The sequence below is a fragment of the Myotis nattereri genome (genome assembly GCF_964212035.1).
Source record: "Myotis nattereri genome assembly, chromosome: 7".
Classification (NCBI taxonomy): domain Eukaryota; kingdom Metazoa; phylum Chordata; class Mammalia; order Chiroptera; family Vespertilionidae; genus Myotis; species Myotis nattereri.
In genome coordinates, this window is record NC_138082.1 from 36,347,447 (window position 1) to 36,360,790 (window position 13,344).

Sequence of the window (13,344 nt, forward strand, 5' to 3'; positions counted from 1 at the left end):
ATCATGCTGAATTGGCCCCAATACTCAGACCCAGCTTGCGGAGAATTGGCTCAGCCCCAGCCCCCACCCCTCCTGACAGCTGAGGAACAGCTGTGACCCTTGGCCTGGGTCCTCCATCCTCTGTGCCTTCCAGGGTGTCCGGCAAGCTGCAGCCAGAGGCCGATTTGATTACAAAGTCCGGGGGGTGGGAAGGGGAGTGGGGGGAAGGCAGGCTCCCATTGTATATGTGGGGAAACTAAGGCAGAGAAGTGAAGATACTTACTCAGAGCCTCTCCCATTTCTGCCACCCCTAGACATGATGGCTTCTGAGGCATGACTAGGCAAGGGGGGGCCCAGCCCACAGTGTGGGGGGCTCAGAGGCCTTGCTGGGTTGGCCCCGCACCTGCCTTTGCTATCTTAAGAGACAGCTTGCTCCATGTGTCTCTGGATAGATGATCCCACTTTCCAGATGAGCAAACAGAGGCTCCGAGCAGCCAGAGTGTCCAGGGCCCTGCTGCCGTTATTGGGGCTGAGACCACCACCAGTGACCAGTGCTCTGTGCTAAGTGCCCGAGGGCCCCAGGGTCTCCCACACTGTGGACTCCTATTCTCATGGTTGCCTGCACCAGAGTGGGGCCCGGGGCAGGGCTGTGAGGCGAGGGTCCTTCTCATGGGGCCCGGGGTGGGAGCATGGAGAACACTCTGTGAGCTCGCCTGCCCTCCTGGGGCTGTCTGTGGCCCGCTGGCCGTGGCGGTGGGGGATGTTCCTAGCACAGGGTGGGGAGATGTTGGGAACCGGCCAGTGGGAATAGAGGCCGCAGAAATCCTGTGGACAGATTAGCAAACCTCATGAGTCAGATCTGAACTCACAGACTCAGCAGCTCAGCCCACGCCCAGGCTCCTCTGTTCAGCACCAAAGAGGCTGAGCCTCCTGCAAGTTACCTGGGTGGGTGGGGGTCAGGGTGGTCGGTGTGACTGTTTCCTGATGTCCCCAACCCCAGTGGCAACCCTTGCTCCCGCCCCTAGATCCATTTGGGACCTGTGGCCCCTCCTCTCTCACCCAGCTGGTGGCTGAGGAGGGGACACTCACCTCCCCACACACCTGGTCCCAGGTCCTCAGGTCATGCCACAGGTGTGGCCTCCGCTCTCCTGACCTTCATATCTCTCAGGCCCCCACCACCTTGCCTGCAGGGCCTGAGTTCCCTCCCCCAACACCCCAGAGTGTGCTCTGAGTCAGCGCATCTTATAGGGACCTGCATCTGCTTTCCCCCTCAGAGCCCCAGGGTCCCCATCTCCTCAGGCTCTGGGGCAGGCCTGGCCCACACATGGTGGGTGTGGTCCCCACTCAGCTGCTGGCTGTGGTGCTGGGAGAAGCAGAGGTGTGAGCATAGGCAGGAGGGGCAGCCAGAAGGTGGGACCCTAAGCTCATACACTGTCATAGAGGGTGACCCCAGGCCTGCTCTGCAACTGGCTGTCCTGCCCCCTATGTGGCCAATGCAGACCCTGGAGGCCACCTCCTAAGCTGGCCGCACACCCTCGACACAGGGCCAGGGTGTGGATGCCCATCCATCTGACCCATCCAGTGGAGGGAGGGGCCTGAGCTTCTCCAGACCCAGACCCCACCTGACCCCATCTGACCCCAGCCCCTTGGGAGGGCTTTGTGCCAAAGCTGACCTCCAGGTGGGCTAATGCTCCCCTCTAGCTGCAGGCCCGGCTGCGGAGATCAGAGCTGGAGCACAGCGTGGACCTGGAAGAGGCACTGGGCCGATTGGAGGCTGCAGAGCAGAGGTGAGGCCAGGCAGGCACAGCAGTCAGGGCTGCAGGGAGCTCGGCCATCACCTCAAGAGGCAGTGGACTCCACTGTGCCTTAAAGATGAGGGCCAACCTGCTCCCAAAGTGGCTCTAAGTCGAATTCGCCTGTAAGAGTCAGCTGCAGGCTTTAGGGCTTGGGGCGGCGGGTGGGGGGGAGCAGGCAGGGGAAGGAGGGCGTAGAGCAGAATGGGGAGTTGATGGCCTCAGGCGTGGGGTGCAGGTCCAACAGGCTGTGAGGGTCTCCCTGACCCTACTCCTCAAGTGTGACCCCCAGACCCTTGCTATGGCTGGTGATCTGGCCAGCACTGCAGCCGACTGTGGCCCTCGGGTGGCTCAGCCTGTCCTGGGGTGCCCATGGTGCTGTCCTTGAACCCACTCTTCATGCTCTGGCCCTGACTCCCAGGCTCCTTTGGCCTTGGTCACTCTGATTTCATGGTCAGGGGCTCATTTGTTCACTGTGGTGAGCATGTGTGATACCCTAGCCTTGCAGAGATAGCCCCTGCACCCCTGGACGCCCAAGCCTCAGGACACAGTCCCAGAAGGGCAGGGCACCCCTCCAGCTCTCTGCCCAGAGGAGCCCAGAGGAGCTGAGCCCTCAGTGTCTCCACCTGCAGTCCTGGGGAGGTTCAGGCCTGTGGAGTTCTTCCACTTCCTGCACTCGCCCATCCTAGGGGACCGGAAAGGGAGGAGAGTGCCGGGAAGCCCTTTGCAAACTAGTTTTGAGGGGGACATAATCCAAGTGAAGACTCACACCCCAGGAGCAGAGAATGTCCTGCCATGGCCTCGCCACCTGGCAGGGAGATGCTGGCTCTGGAGGGTGGGTTTGGCATCCCTCCACACACAGGCCTGTCTTGGGTGGACAAGGCCCCCAGGTCACGGTGGGGGGCTGCCCCTCCCTGTTCTCACCTGCCCCACTGCAGGGACGGCACCACCCCCTAGCCCTGGTACCCTGGCCAGGGCTCCCAGCCCTGCCCCTCTTTCTTGTCTCGGGGTTCACCTCTGCACCTAGGATTGAGGAGCCCACCATAGTTGTGGGGGCAGAGCCAGGAAAGCTCAGAAGGGAGAAAGAGGGGGGCAGGGTGGCATCCAGATGTTGGCCCAGTTTGGGGGCCATTGGGGACCCACTGCATATGGTCAGTGCTGCTTAGGGGCATGCAGGGAGCTGCACCCTGAGCTGGTATCGGCTGGGCCCAGGAGGTTCAGGGCTGGGTCTCCGAGCCCCTCTAAGCAGAGCCACCTGCCCACACCACCACTGTGGTTCCCGCCCGTCCAGGAGCACCGGCCTCTCCCAGGTGAACGCCCTTCTGAGAGAACAGCTGGAGCACATGAAGAAAGCCAACGACGCGCTGGCTGAGGAGCTGGCCAGGACGACGGGCAGCGTGCTCCGCCTGAGGGGCGAGCTGGAGCTGAGGGAGGCTCAGCGCCGGACCGAGAGACAGGTGCTCCCTCGGCCTCCACGCATTGGCAGGGATACTTGCTCCAGTGCCCGTGGCTGCTGGGGGCATGGGCCGCAGGGACCAGGACAGGGGAAGCTGGTTTCAGCCATGCTTCCCTTTGAGGGCAAGGCACTGGCCTCCTGCCATGCCACCCCCCCACGCTGCTTGGCCACAGCAGTCTGCGGGGGTGGGGGGTGGGGGGGTAAGGTAGGGAGACTTCCTGCTTGAGAGAAGCAGGGCAGGACTGAGGCCAGACCTGGAAAGTAGGGGCTGGAATCCTGGCTCTAGCATACCCATCTGTTCCGGAGGCCTGCCTCCTGGGCAGGATGCAGCACGTGGCTCCCCGCCCCTGGCCAGCAGGGCCACGAAGCCTTGCCTGGTCACAGTTGTCTGACATCCTAAGCCCTGGGGGCTAGAGGGGGGGGGAGGGGGTCAGGGCGAAGTGCTGCAGGTGAAGCCTTGGCAGGGAGAAGCTGTTCCTCCTCACAGGTGGTCACCAACAGCAGGACTTTCAGCCTGAGAGGGGTAACATTTAAGATGGATCACGCCCCATGCCCTGCCATCCACGTCTTCGCAGAGAGCTGGGGGACAGGTCTGAGCTGGTGTGGCTCCGGTTTATCAGAGTCTTTCCTCCCCTTGCCCTTAAGAACTGAGCCCACTGGTTGGCAGATGTGTTCTCTCAGCAGCCCCAAGACACCCTTTCTGTCTCTGGCTTCCAGCCCCTTTGATCCTGACCGAGTCCTGGGGAAGGCCGTCTGCCTCCTCCCTCTGGCTGCTCTAGGGTCTCGGCTTTGGCTCTGCTGTCCTGCAGTTTCACTGCCATGTGTCTGTGTGGAGGTTGCTGTTTGTCTGTCCTGCTGAGACTTCCTCGGGACGCTGTGTTTTCGTGATTTTGGGAAAGTGTCCATTACTCTGCACACTGCCTCCTCTCCGGCCTGAGTGTGTAAGCCATTCTCATGCTCCCTCCGTGCTTCTGAACTGCCCACATCGTCTTTCTCTCTATTCCCTGATCTATATTCTAGTTAATTTCGTCAAATCCACCTTCCTGGTCATCAGTTTTCTCTTCAGGTGTCCAATCTGTTAAACTTGCCTACTAGGCTTCCATTCCAAATAATGTATTTTTCATCCTTAAGAGTTCCGGTGAGTTCTTTCCCAAATATCTTACTCTTTCCTCCTGTTTTCCAGCCTGCCATGTATATGCTGGTGCATAGCAGCGGCAGTTGTCTTGTGGCCTGTGTGTGATGTCTCGTATCTGAGGTTTAAGCTCTGCCTCCACTCTTCCTGCCACCACTCCATGTGCTTTGTGCCTTGTGTCTTTGGTGATGCCTTCATTTTGTTTTGTTTTTTTTAAAGTGGGAGCTGCTTATTTCCCTCTGAACTTTGTGAAAATTCTTTGACAGCTGGGATGAATGTGGTATCTTCTAGAGAGCATTTTTATTTGCTTCTGACAGGTGCTTACAGCTTCTGACGGTCTTTGGGACCATGTTGAAGTTAATTTTCAGCTTGAGTTTTCTGAAAGCACCCCAGTTATGCGAATGCAGGCTGAAAACTGGAAATTTGCTGTCTGGCCCTCAGGGAAGGCAGTTTTCCCTCCTGTCTTAGTGCACCCAGGCTGCCATAACAAACCCCACAGACGGGGGGCTTATAAACGCATTAATTTCTCACAGTTCTGGAGGCAGGACGTCTGAGATCAAGGTGCTGGCAGATTCGGTTACTGGTGAGGGCCCCTTCCTGGATCGCAAACCTTCTCAGGATAACTTCACGTGGCAGAGGGGCGGGAAGCTCTCTGGGCCCCGTTATAAGGACACTAACCCCATTATGAGAGCCCCTCTCATGGCTCATCACCTCCCAAAGTTCCCCCTCTGACATCAACACAGTGGGGTTGGGAGTTCAACATATGAATTGGGGGATACAAGCATTTGTGTGTGTGTGTGTGCGTGTGTGCGCACATGCGTGTGTGCATGTATGTGTGTGTACTAGTTCACCCTCACGTTTACTCACCTCTAGCACACCTTACACAGAGTGCCACTGCAGGGTATCACTTCTCTGTGTGACTAGATTCCCCCGGTGGGTGGCCTCTGGGCTTTACTCTCTCTTTCCTGAGCCCCTGAGGTCAAGGAAATGTGTTGAAATTGCTCCATTTGGCAAAAGCTATCTATGTACCTCTGACTTTATCGGTTTCTGGTCTGCGTGTTCCTCACCACGTGGGCCAGCCCAGCCTCCAGTTCAGGACTTGTGAAGTGTGGAATCTGAAGGATGTAGGTGTAGTTACTGCGAAGGCTGGTCCGGGCAGCCACTCCTGCACTTACCGGGCAAGCAGCTTATTCCACACATATACCGAGGACCCTGTGCCAGGCACTGAGGGGCACCCCCTACACAAGACACCCAGCAAAGTGTTTGGGCCAATGAGGGGACCTGGGACGTGGGGTCAGGGCAGGGGATCAGCAAAGGCTTTTTCTGAAGGAAAAGGGCCAGGCCACACACCTGGACATCTTAGGAGCCCTCCCAGAGTAAAAGCCACCCTCCACTCTGGAGAAGGAGGCAGAGCCTCTACCCTGTGGGGGGGGGGGGCGCTGCACATGAGCTGAGGGCTACAGAAGTGCCTCCCACTCCAGAGGGCCAGGCTGAGTGGGTCCTGACCTGGGCAGAAGCTGGTGCTGTCACCTTCACAGGTTCTCTGGGGATGGCAGATTGCATTATTGTGAAAGATGAGCCCATTGGGCTGCAGAATGGCTTGGGGGTGTGGGGTCTGGCCAGTGTGACAGCTAGAGGAACGGGTCACAGGGCTTCTCACTTCCCATGCCTGGGCCTGCACCTGAGGTGGGCACGGGCCCCTTCCTTTCAGACCCGGCGTTCACACCTTGGGGTACAGCCCCAGGACTTCCTCCTCCTGTGGAGACAGGTGACAGCGCTCCGAACACAGGTGGCTGAGCTTCGATCTGCCTCTGAGAGGTGAGCCAGCTGCCCCATCGGGGTGTAGGAGAAGGGGCATCTGATGGTGGCCCAGGTATGGGGCCCTCCAAGCTGCTCCCATGGAGGAGCTGTCCTGGCTCACAAGCCACTGCCCCAGCCCTGCTGGGCCTCAGGGTCCCTGTGGGGTGGAGGGTGGTAGGGTTGAGAAGCACTAAAGCACAGAGGGAGGGAGGGGGTGCAGGGCAGAGGTGACGGAAGGGGAGGAGCTACACGGTACAATTTCCAGTTCCTCTAGTCCTTGCCAGGCACCTCTTGGGTCTGCCTTGGATTATTGAGGGACCTGTCAGCCCCTCGTCTGCACACAAGGAAACAGGGCTCAGAGAGAGTCCATGTCCTCTGTGGCCTTGCTGAGCCCTTGCTGTGACATGGGGACCTCTCTGGCTGTGACATGGGGACCGTTGGTAACACACAGTAGGGGCCTCTCCTGAGAATGGGGGCGGGGGAGGGTAAGGGGGTCTGCTGAGGGCAGAAAGCAGGACCCATGTGACCATACCCTGCCCCTCCTAGCCAGTGGGACACCTTCAGGGCCCTGAGCCCACAGCTGGCCCTGAGGTTCAGCTGGGGGTGCTGCCTTGTCCCTAGGAGTCTCACTGACATGCAAGCAGAGGCAGCCAGGACAGCCCGGCGCCTGCACACGGCCTGCCTGAACCTCAACTCCAACCTGCAGCTGTCGGCCAGCAGCTCGGCAGGTGCCCTGGAGAGGCAGGCCTTGCAGGGTGCTTGGCTGGAGCAGCAGCTGCGGGACAAGGTGCGGGAGATGCTGCAGCTGCAGGGCCGCTGGGACACGGAGAAGGTGGCACTGCAGGCCAGGTGGGTGCCTGAGAGGGCTATCGCACAGTGGAGGTCAGGGTGGGGGCACCCTGTGCCCGCTTCCTATCTGCCCCGCAGCCAGGGATCCAAGTGATAGGCAGTTGTTATTCCAGCTGCCACATGACATTCCCGCGGGTAGGCAAGCCCAAACTCCTTCCAGCCCTGCAGGCCAGTTAGAGCTGCCCAACTTGGAGGGTCTCCGTGGACACTGCATTGGATACAAGTGGACTGTCCTTGGGGCTAAAGGCACGTCCTTCAGGAGCGGGCACTTGCTTTGGGGTCAACTATTTGAGAAGCAGAGCAGGCAGTGGGCCGGGCCCATCTGGGGTCCATGAGCCTCAGAGGAAGCATGGGTTGTTCTGCACACAGAACCCGCATCGGGGGCTTGAAGTATGTTTCCTTCAGCAGAAAACAGGGAAATAGCTCCCCACAGAAGTCCACAGGGCACAATTCCACAGAATCTGGGTGCCTGGGGCTCACATGGCCACAGACACCCTGCCAGCTGACAGGATGGGGCCTGCCCTGCCCTCAAGGGAGCAGGAGTTCATGGGGTGCGGGTTGTCCCGTACATCCTGCAGGGCAGCACTCAGGGCCCCCGTACTCAGAGAAGAGTACTCTGGGGTTATGGGAAAGGAGATCCAGGTGCCATGGGGAGTCAGGAGAAGAAGGTGGGTCCTGGGAAGGGACAATAATATCTTCACTCACTGTTAGACTTGTGGTGGCAGAGGTAGTCCAGGCAGGGCAGTGGCGGGCAAAGGCCCCAGATGAGCACTGCATCTGCTGGCCCCAAGGGCAGGGCAGGGTCTGAGTCAGGGTCAGCCTGGGCCCTTGGATCCTGACTTTGGGGTTTGTGCTTTACTCTCAAGACAGTGGGAGCCATTGAAGGTTCTAAAGTAGGAGAGAGGTGTCTGACCAGACCAGGACTGAGGTCCACTCAGACAGATGTGGCCAATGCCTGAGGCCCGGCCACACCACAGGAGGAGTCTGATTCAGCCAGGTGGTCTTCAGGGCCCACCGGTGCCCTGGGCTCTGGGCTCTCTGCTGACCACCCTGCCCCCCGCCCCCGACTTTTCTGCAGACTCTCCGAGCAGACATTGCTGGTGGAGAGGCTCACAGAGCAAAACTCGGAGAAGGAAAGAACCATTTCTTCCCTCAGAATGGATGTCCAGAGACTAGTGCGTGGGGCTGGGGACGTGGTGGGGTGTGGGGGCTCTGGGGCCGGAGCGTCTGCCGCCCTGCTAAGGGGTCTGCCTGGGCACAGGAGTCCTGGCGCAGTGGAGGCCAGCTGGCGGCAGACAGCCTGAAGGAGGAAGTGAAGTCCCTGCGGCGTGTTTTGAACATCATCACAGAGGTGCAGGCCATCTTGGGTCCGGGGGGTCCAGCTGATGTGGGGGATAATCTGGGAGGTCCCCACTGGACATGGCCCTGAGCGCTCTCCCCACACTGTGAAGGTGGCCCAGGCAGACTCAAGGTGCCCAGAGCTGGCACAGAGCAGCAGCACTGACAGGGAGAAGGCACAGAGTCCACTGAGGAGCCCTCCACGCACCTCGTCCCTTCACTGGGGTGCATCTCCACCACGGGCCCACTCCCGGGCCAGCCCAGACCCTGCGCTGCGGGCTGTGCAGGCAGCTATTGAGAGGAGGAGGCAGCAGGAACAGGTGGGCAGCCACCAGAGCTGTACCCTGGGCCCCACGGGGATGTGAAACCCATGGGGCTGACAGGTGTTGCTATAGGACCTGCCCCTGAGACCCACAGCCCCAGGGAGGGGGCTCTGCCCTAGGTGCATCCTTTCTGGGGGGGTCTGTGCTCAAAGGCCTGCCCAGGCCGGAGGGAGCTCATGCTACCTCCCCCCGCACCCCACCCCGAGCAGGAGCTGCGTCTACAGCTGAAGTCCTCCCAAGCGGTGGCGGCCAGGCTCCGGGAGCAGCTGTCAGAGAGGCAGCGGGAGCTGCGAGCCTCCCGGAGACTCCTGCAGGAGCGAGAGCAGGAGCACGGGGACCTCCTGGACAGGCTGGAGGCACAGAGCCAGAAGGCACAGCACTGCAGGGCAGCCAGCGAGCTCCTGGGAAGGTGGCTGGCCTGAGGGCTGGGCAGGGCGATGAGCTGTCTGGGTCCAGGTTGGACAGAGCGGGCCGTCCCAGCTTGGGGACGCTTCCCCCACAAACCTTCCACATAGGAGGGAGTGGGCCATGATTCCTGAGGACAGGTGGGCCCCTCAGCATGGAGGGAACATGGCCAGATTTAAAGGGCATTTGGGAAATGGAGGCCTCGGGGGCCAGGGCCAGGGGGTGCAGCTGAGGTTCAGGTCCCTGGCGGAAAGGTGACATGCGGCAAGGACTCTGAGTGGGTCAGCGCTGAGCACAGCCTCACACAGGGAGCTGGATCTGGAGGGCCCAGGGCCGTCAGGACAGGTGAGCAGTACAAGCAGATGTGGAGCTGGGAAGGTGCAGGTGGAGAGATGTCTCTTCCGTCCAGCAAGTTCTGCAAGGACTGGTGGAGCCGGGCCTGCGGGTGGCAGAGGGCTGAGCACAGGGCTGCACCAGGAGCCTTTGCGTTTTAAGGACTCCCAAGGGCCACCAGGAGGGGACAAGCTGCTGGCCACCCCACCTTGCAGGCTGTCCTGGGGCTGGAGGTTATTGGATCTTCCTCATCCCTCCCCACACTTCCCTGAGCTCCTGCCCCCAGGGGCCCTCATGTCTGGCGCCCACCCTGCCCTGCACATCCTCCTGGCAGTGGGCTGAGGCTGGAATGTACCCCGTGTGGGTCTCCAGGCTCCCCTCCTCCAAGGCTGCCCCAACCTTGGCCTCCCCTGCTCCCAGAGAGAAGAAGGCTCTGGAGTTGGAAGTGGAGGAGCTAAGGGGCAAGATGGATGTTTGGGACATGGACAAGCAGAAGAGGGAGGCTGAGAACGCTGAGCTGCAGAGAAGCCTCCTGCTCTGGACACAGCAGAAGGAGGTGCTGGAGCAGCAGGGCGAGCGGAGCCGCAGGGAGCTGCAGACCAGGTGGGCCTCAGCGTCCTCATCCACTAAGGGGACCGCTTCCTTAGCAACCTTGTTTCCGGGAGTGGGGGCACCCACCGAGACAGTGGGGGTGACAGGCTCTCCAGGCTTCCTGTAGGCTGAGCCATCGCCCCAACACCCGCCCAACATCCACCCAGTGCCTGCCCCAGCAAATCCACCACCTCGGGCCCAGGAGAGGGGGTGCCCCCAGCATGTGTGCACCCAGGTGAGTCCACTGAGGCATGGACAGAACCCCACCCCCAGCCGGGAAACAGGGTTCTGGTTCAGATGCCACCCTGTGGACTCACCAAGTTCAGGCCTCCAGAGTGACCTGGGCTCCTCTGGGGGTCCCTGGGCTTGGAGGAAGTTGCAGGCGGCCACCCTGCCTGCTAGGTCCTGTGAGGTGGCCTGTCTTGCCTTGAGCCAGCCTCACACCCTCTACCTCTGATTTGGGGACCTTAGTCAAGGACGCCTGGAGCAGCTGGAGGAGAAGGTCTCAGGGCTCAAGAAGGAGCTGGTGTCGGCCCGGGAGGCACTGAATGCAGCCCGGCTACAGAGGGACGTTCTGGAGAGTGAGAGGGAGGCCCTGCATGGCACGCTGGCTCGGGTATGCCTCTGTCTCTCCCACCAGGCCATCCTTCACTTCTCCTGGCCGCAGCTCTAGTGCTCAGGGGCTGCTGTTTACCCTGAGGCCTCCTCACTGTGGGATTCCCTTCCCACACCCATCCTACCCAGACCTCCAGCTTGCACACCTCCATGACGAGGGGCTCCCTCCTTCCCTGGCACCAACAGCTCTGCCGGGGAGAAAGTTCCTCCTGTGAATCTGAAAGTCCCTCCTTGGCATGCCCCCTCAGGGTGACCACTGCCCTCCCTACCCGCCCCCCCCCCCCCAACCCTAGGCTGAGTCCAGCAATGCTGACCTGGAATTGCTTGTGAGCCAGCTGAAGTCAGAGGGGGTGCAGCAAAGGGACTCCCTGGCCAAGATGGCCACCCTGATGGAGGGCCTGGCGAAGGACAAAGGCAGCCTGACCCACCAGGTCCTGCAGGTGAGACGAGGGCCATGTGAGCAGCCCTTCCCCTGAGCCTCACACTCCCCAGGGTGGCCATGAGACTCGGTCCCAGCTCTGATCTCTGAGCCTAAAATCCTCCCTGCACCCATCTCCCCCCACCTCTTCCATTCCTGGACTGAGCACAGGAGTGTGGAGAAGAGGCCCACATAGGGACAGTGGGCCTGGACAGTGGGCCTGTGGAGGGAAGGCCACACACACCAAGGCAGTCCAGGGAGAGATGGTCAGCCCATGGAGGCACAGGTGTGTGGGGCATGGCCTGGATGCTGACTCCCCCAACACCCCCCCCTCCCCCGGCAGCTGCAACAGGAGGGGGACCGGCTGCGGGAGCAGGAGCAAGTGCTGAGGCAGGAGTGGGCAGACGCCAGGGAGCGGTTGGCATTGGCAGAGCAGCAGCTGGAGCAGCTGGAGGGGCAGGCAGACCAGCTCCAGCGTGAGAGAGCCCAATTGCAGGAGCAGGCGGGCCAGGTGAGAGGTCTGCAGGGGCTCCTGGCTCTGGCCCCACCCTGCAGGGCCACCCTTTCTGTGGTGTGGACGGGTCACAGGTCACCTCACCACATCGCACTGGCTCAGGCTGTCAGCACCGGCGCATTCTGACTGCAGTGCTGACTGACTTGGCTGCATTCAAAGGCAGGGAGAGGACAGGGGGTGGGTATGCAAAGAAGAACCTTTACATCATACCTGCCACCAACCCCGGGGGCTGAGTTCCGCCCCTCATTAGGGGTCAGAGGCCCAGTGATTCCGCACACTCAGGGCTCAAAGGCTTCACTGCTTTTTCCTGTATGTTGTTGCCTTTCGTCCGCGGCTGGACTCACTTATTCACTCGGTCACTGATTCCCAGGTCTTCTATTGACATAAATCTTGTGTTGAGGAGGAGGCCACACTTAGGGGGTAGTTACACTGAAGCAACTTTGCTATTTTCTGGGCCCCCAGTGGCATTCAGACTCCATGGCCCCTGTCACCTACCTTTGGGACTCAGCGCAGCCTCTTTTGGCTTCTGAGACTCTGTCGTGTCCCTTTTTCAGTCATTGGTTTCCTCTGTATTTAATTACACGGTTACATCCAATATGCCAGTGTACAGTTCAGTGAGGTTTGACAGCTCCATGCACCTGTGTAGCCACCACTGAGACCAAGACGTAGGTCTGCTCCACCAGCCCAGCCCATTTCCTCATGCCCCTCCAGGCACCCCACCCCTGGCAGCCTCTGCTCTGCCACGTACCACCAAGACTGGCGTCGCCTGTTTTAGAGCTTTTTGTAAATGGAGTCACAGTACAGATGCTTTTGTGCCCAGCTTCTCTATGTCAACAGGGCTTTGAGAGCCATCCATAATGTCAGGTGAATCAAGGGTGTGTTCCTTTTCACTACGTAGTAATATTCCATTGTACAAATAAATGACATTTCCATACCTATTCACCTGTGGCGGGGCATTTGGGTTTGGGGCGATAATGGACAAGACTGGTATGAACACTTGTGTATATATTCTCATTTCTCTTGAGTAAATATATAGGAGTGAAGTTGTGGAGTCATTGGATAGGTGTGTGCTGAACTTTATAAGAAACTGCCAAGCAGTTTTCCAAAGTGGGTCTGTCGTTTTACTCTACCGCCAACAGCGGGGAGACTTCCCTTTGCTCCTTGGCCTTGTCAACACTTGGTATCACCCATTTTTACTTTTTAGCTCTCCCATGTGTGTGGAGTTATAGATCATTGTGGTTTAGTTTACATCTCTTGATAACAGGAGATGTTGAGCACATTTTCATGTTATCTGGGAATAACAGACTTCACTTTTTCTATGGCTTCAGCGCTTGTATTTCTTCTTCTCTCTGTGCACTGACTAAAGGCCAACAGAACAAAGTCAGTAAGAAGTGGTGAGTGGCCTTCCTTCCACCAATGACAATACTAGGAAAAAATTCAATATTTCACCCTCAAGAATGATATTATCTGTAGGCATTTTATAAATGTCTCTTATCAGATTGACAATGTTCCCTTTTGCTTAAATCCGGAGCCTTTGCATTCTGTTAACATTTTTTCTGTATCTATTAAGATGATCATGTCATTATTCTCACTCTGTTAATGTGATGAATTATATTGGTTAATTTTTTAATGTTAAACCAACCTTGTCTACCTGAGATAAACCCTACTTGGTCATAAGTTAACAGATATTTTATATATCTTTCAATTAAATTTCATAATATCTTGTGAAAGACTTTTGCATGTTTATTCATGAGGAATGTTGGTCTGTAATTTTCTCCTCTCATAATGTTTTTGTCAG

The 13,344-nt window shown here is 58.7% G+C and overlaps 1 protein-coding gene across 1 annotated transcript in view; it reads left to right on the top strand.

Annotated features, from left to right (window-relative positions):
* Positions 1 to 13,344, top strand: part of CROCC2 (ciliary rootlet coiled-coil, rootletin family member 2) — a gene marked incomplete at both ends in the record, with an annotated part of 56,843 nt that overhangs the window by 9,017 nt on the left and 34,482 nt on the right. Inside the window, 12 exons of the mRNA XM_081096026.1 lie at positions 1,681 to 1,766; positions 3,064 to 3,229; positions 6,072 to 6,178; positions 6,782 to 7,009; positions 8,088 to 8,184; positions 8,271 to 8,360; positions 8,461 to 8,667; positions 8,880 to 9,079; positions 9,829 to 10,011; positions 10,471 to 10,615; positions 10,908 to 11,054; positions 11,376 to 11,543. Of these exons, the coding sequence (XP_080952152.1) occupies positions 1,681 to 1,766; positions 3,064 to 3,229; positions 6,072 to 6,178; positions 6,782 to 7,009; positions 8,088 to 8,184; positions 8,271 to 8,360; positions 8,461 to 8,667; positions 8,880 to 9,079; positions 9,829 to 10,011; positions 10,471 to 10,615; positions 10,908 to 11,054; positions 11,376 to 11,543 (1,824 nt within the window). The remainder of the gene's footprint in view (positions 1 to 1,680; positions 1,767 to 3,063; positions 3,230 to 6,071; positions 6,179 to 6,781; positions 7,010 to 8,087; positions 8,185 to 8,270; positions 8,361 to 8,460; positions 8,668 to 8,879; positions 9,080 to 9,828; positions 10,012 to 10,470; positions 10,616 to 10,907; positions 11,055 to 11,375; positions 11,544 to 13,344) is intronic.